A 4,433-nucleotide genomic window follows, 5' to 3' on the forward strand; every position below is an offset into this window, starting at 1 on the left:
CCAAAATAAAATCATTTTAAATGTGAGAATGAGCTAAAATAGAGAAATACAGTACTTCTCGAAAAATCTCCCGATTATCTTCAGGAATTTTTACATGCAATGTAATGCAATATTAAACTTAAACAACATCCACATACAACAGTTATTTTAAACTATGTGAAGTCTTTTCAAAGCCATGAATGTGTTCAGATATACATAGCATTGTGAGCTCTGCTCTAATTCACACCTGCCTGCGAGATTTGCTGCTTTTGGGCTTGTTGTCAGTGTGTATGAGTTTCAGTGTGCGAGAATCTTCAGAGTGAGAACTGAGACTTGTGATAATGATAGACTTGTGAAAATATCTTTATTAAATTTCAGTCACGCTCAGCTGGCCCTGATGTTTCCAGATCGCTGCACTTGACTTCGTCTACGAGAAGAAAAAGCATGCACAGTCAATCTGCTGTAAACTAAAACACACAGAAGCAGAATTCACACAGCATTGTCACTATTAGACCACTGCACACATGTGTGTGGGTATAAATGAAAACGATTATAAGAAATAAAATGTGATTACTCTCTCACCCGTCTCACACACCTGCACTCGTGCTGTGTGTTATCTGGGTTGGAGAATCAGACATCTGTGTGATCTCTTGGGAGGGTGTGTGCGTATGGCTCGCGGGGTCTGTGGTTCTCAGGTCATCCGGGGGCCAACGTAACTCTCCGCTCTCCACCTCTCCATCAGTGGGCTCCACCACGATAGAGGGGAGGCGTTTGGACAGCTTGGGGGGACGCTCCTTTGTATCTGGGAAAATCTGAACATACAGATGTTTTACTGAAAGGAATAATTTAGCCAAAATGTTATTTTACCAATAAAAACTTCTAAGAATGGTAACTCCGTAATGGAAATGATGTCAACATTGGCTCAGCCTTATTTTTGCTGTTAACAATGGTATGTATGTAACATAAAGGTGCAATGTGTAGGATTAAGGAGAATCTATTGACAGAAATGTAATATAATATACTTATTACACGAATCATTTGAATGCTTGATTCTGATTGGCCAGTCACGACATTCCAAGGGTTTTTATATTTTCAAATAACAACCGCTCAAAACTAATAACACCCTGTAACCCGGATGCCGCAAATCATATTGAGAGGGGCGGTTTAATATTACACAAAAAATAATTATAAATATGTCTTTTAATAACATATATGACATTATATTTACAAATGATTAAACCAATTTGCCTGTTCGTGACGTTTGAAAGTCGTTTCTTACTTTAAAACCAAAACTTAATGGCGTCCTTGTGGAAGGTCTGCATTCAGTAAAAATGAGCTAATAAAATATTTCAAATTCACAATTTATGTCCAGTTCTTTTCTCATGTGGTAAGTGGCAATGTAATAAGCGGGACAATGTACAAGCAGCCAGATTTTTCGTGAAATAAGCCGCTTCAGTGTGATATAAGTGTGATATAAGTGTGATATAACACTGATCACACTGTCGGGGCTTATTTCTGCGATAAAAACAAAAAATGAATCCAGGAGCATAATAAAATATGGTGCCTGTACATGCAGAGGATGTCTATGAAGTTTGACCATGAGACATGGGGAAACAAATGGCATTTAATGTTTTATATGAATTGTATTTTATATTGATTGGTTGATTCTTTTGTGTCTTATTTTAATACGTAATAAACTTTAATAGTTCCTATTTACTTTCATTATGTAAAAGAGCACTATGGATATTTATCAAGAAAACGTTTCTGCTACTGTCATGAAGGTGAGCAAACGATGACACAATTTCCATTCTTATTCAACATTTTCATTAATTATTTGACCAGCTAACAGTTCTGTTCAGATGAGAGTTGACAAGCCAATGTCCTTGCTAAAGAAATGATCAACTCGATTATCTAAAAATAACAAGAAGGCTGATGTGTGGGGATGAAAAAACTGGAATAGACACAGACCTGAAAAGAAACACCTTGCTCTCCTGAAGCACCCACAGTGAAGTCTTCTCGACTATGTTCTGGGTTGTTCATTATATCCGTCATTCTATTAAGAAAATAAAACAATGTATAAGCCTAAAATTTACCCAAACTAATCTATATACCTATATATCTATCATCTAACTGCATCTAATACACCAATACACAAGGGTTATTAATATGAATAAAATGTTACTTCATGTAAATTCATGCTCTATCGTGTCTGATGCAGATCAGTCTTGTTCAGTCTGTGATCCCTAAAAAATCCCTTCCTGACTTCCGCTGAAGTCTGATAACCATAAATGTGGTTTTAACAAGACACACACAAGCAAACATGCCATCTAAACTTTGCTCCAGGCTTAAACCGCGCTGTGACGGGGACAACGCTGGCATCGTGCTGCAGGTGGGTATGCAAATTCATCCCCAAACAAGCAGAGTAAAACAATAACCCTTCAAACAGGCTTCAACGTTTCTCTTTCAGGCTGGCGGTGGTCTACAGGATGCGTCTGTTGAATAGACAGAAGTCAAATGCTGAATGCTAATAAAAGCATGAACACATAAGCCAACACAGCAGCACATTCACCCACCACGCACGCTCACAAATCCTGTTCAATTATTCAGCAGGTGAAAGCCGAATGCTGTGACCTATAACAACCATTTTACAGTCGATACATGTATATCAAATCCTAGTAAATCAAATGCTATGAATCAAGAATAGACTATTTTTATATCCTAAAATGGTGTGACAAAGACACAACCAGTTGCCAGGACCCAGCATGCCGGGCCTGCAAAAATGTTTTTGAGTGATGTTCTCATTGAACGTTGGTCTACAGTGTGTTTAATGTCCACATTATGGTGTAATAAGAATAAAACTGACAGATCGTCTTCCTAAGACCTGTCCTGTAATTATAGGTTAAAGGAACATTAAGGCAGCTCAACTCCTAGCCTTGAAATACAAACACATACTTATACGCCTAATACTTCAATGTTACTTCACCAATTCACCAAACTTCAAAATCCGACAAGCCTCTTCTTTAACTTTTACTGGATTTATAATTACAATAAATTGCTCTCATTTAACTCACAAAAGACCTACTGTAGACATGACTTGGCATGTATACTGACTCTAAAAATGGTGTCGCAGCCAAAGCATTTTGGCACCGAATGAAAAATGTTATCAAAGTGTATATGTGATTTCTTTTAAATTGAACCCTCGCTCATGGGTGTTGATCCACGGGCATGCACCTACACACAAAAACACACCCATAGACTTCAGCATCAAAGAATGTGAATCAACTAGACCAAACATAGGCTATAACAGCAAAGACTGTGTATATTTAAATATACGGTACGAAATAAGAACAAAGTGCTGTCATGTAGTGTTTTCTATAGTGCTTTCCAAGCCGATTTAACCTTGAACCCCACTTTCTTTTTTTTCAAGAAACACGATTCTTATCAGTTATATCACACCAATTAATTATCAACTACAGATTTAGACATATAATGTATTGTGATTTAATAGCCTTTTCATATAGTACATCGTGTGACTAATATTTAACCCTATTATTAAAAAGCAATTACTGTGGTTCAAAGACATACAGCACAATACCCACACAACAAACTTAATCATGTTATAGCAATACAACAGGCATATGTATACAAGTAATATTAAGCAGTAAGATACATAAAAGAGACTATTATACAAAATTGATTTACTTTTATTCATTAATATCATCTCTCAACAAACTCTAAGCCAAGAACTTCAAAGAAACAAAATACCCGAATTCATAACCCCATTTCGGCCACCTTCTTCCCTTCGAAATTACGCAGATGAATAAACTTTTGCCTGGAAATGTGCAATAAATTACGAAATTATACAGCACACACGCCTACCTTGCTCTTATCCCGTTATTTTCTTGAAGAATGCGCTGATACCGAGATTGTTTTCTCGTGACACCGCGGTACACCGAACAGAATTAACAGACGGCTTCCGTGTATATCAGTCAAAGCCAGCTGACTTGAACAGTTTCAGTGCGCATCTGACCTGCAGCCGGAAAGTTACTGTTGAATGCTGTCATAGTTCTTGTGCTGATCCAGCCAGCGTCATTCATTTACATGTTCCGAGCTGAATACATGCAACATGAGTCGTCATATGATTGGTTATGAGAGGCACGAACTACACTCAGCCCTGCCTGTTTGTTCATGTCATTTTCACGATCACTCCTGTCCTGGTTATGATAATAACGCAAAGGTTTAGACAAGGTTTTAAATCTCTTTGAATAACAAGACATTCCGAATTCAAAATAAGTCCTTCAAAATAAAAAAAATAAAAAATTGGCGTTGTGATGTGACACGATTGTTCTATGCAGTATTACAAGTAAAAAGGCTTACTAAAAAATACACATCAAAAGAAGCTTCAACTTTGTTCTCTTTGGAGGTTATTGACGTTGTAGTACCGTGTACTGTAT

General features: G+C 37.1%; 1 protein-coding gene across 1 annotated transcript; it reads right to left on the reverse strand.

Annotated features, from left to right (window-relative positions):
• Window positions 1-326: 326 nt before the first annotated feature.
• si:ch73-49p17.1 (protein LBH) lies at window positions 327-4,114 on the reverse strand. Its single transcript, XM_057342968.1, has 4 exons — window positions 3,859-4,114; window positions 1,948-2,032; window positions 575-791; window positions 327-406 (listed from the first exon to the last, which is right to left on the reverse strand). Exons 2-4 carry the CDS (start codon window positions 2,029-2,031, stop codon window positions 354-356), a joined length of 354 nt encoding a protein of 117 aa, XP_057198951.1. The 5' UTR covers window position 2,032; window positions 3,859-4,114; the 3' UTR covers window positions 327-353.
• Between the last annotated feature and the right edge of the window lie 319 nt (window positions 4,115-4,433).

The sequence above is a fragment of the Triplophysa rosa genome, linkage group LG9 (genome assembly GCF_024868665.1).
Source record: "Triplophysa rosa linkage group LG9, Trosa_1v2, whole genome shotgun sequence".
Lineage (NCBI taxonomy): Eukaryota > Metazoa > Chordata > Actinopteri > Cypriniformes > Nemacheilidae > Triplophysa > Triplophysa rosa.

Bases quoted from the DNA above. Each gene is read 5' to 3' on its own strand.
- si:ch73-49p17.1 (XM_057342968.1), bottom strand. From the start codon at position 2,031: ATGACGGATATAATGAACAACCCAGAACATAGTCGAGAAGACTTCACT. The intron at 792-1,947 runs GTCTGTGTCTAT...CTGTATGTTCAG, and splicing joins AGCAAGGTGTTTCTTTTCAG to ATTTTCCCAGATACAAAGGA. The intron at 407-574 runs GTGTGTGAGACG...TTCTTCTCGTAG, and splicing joins AACACACAGCACGAGTGCAG to ACGAAGTCAAGTGCAGCGAT.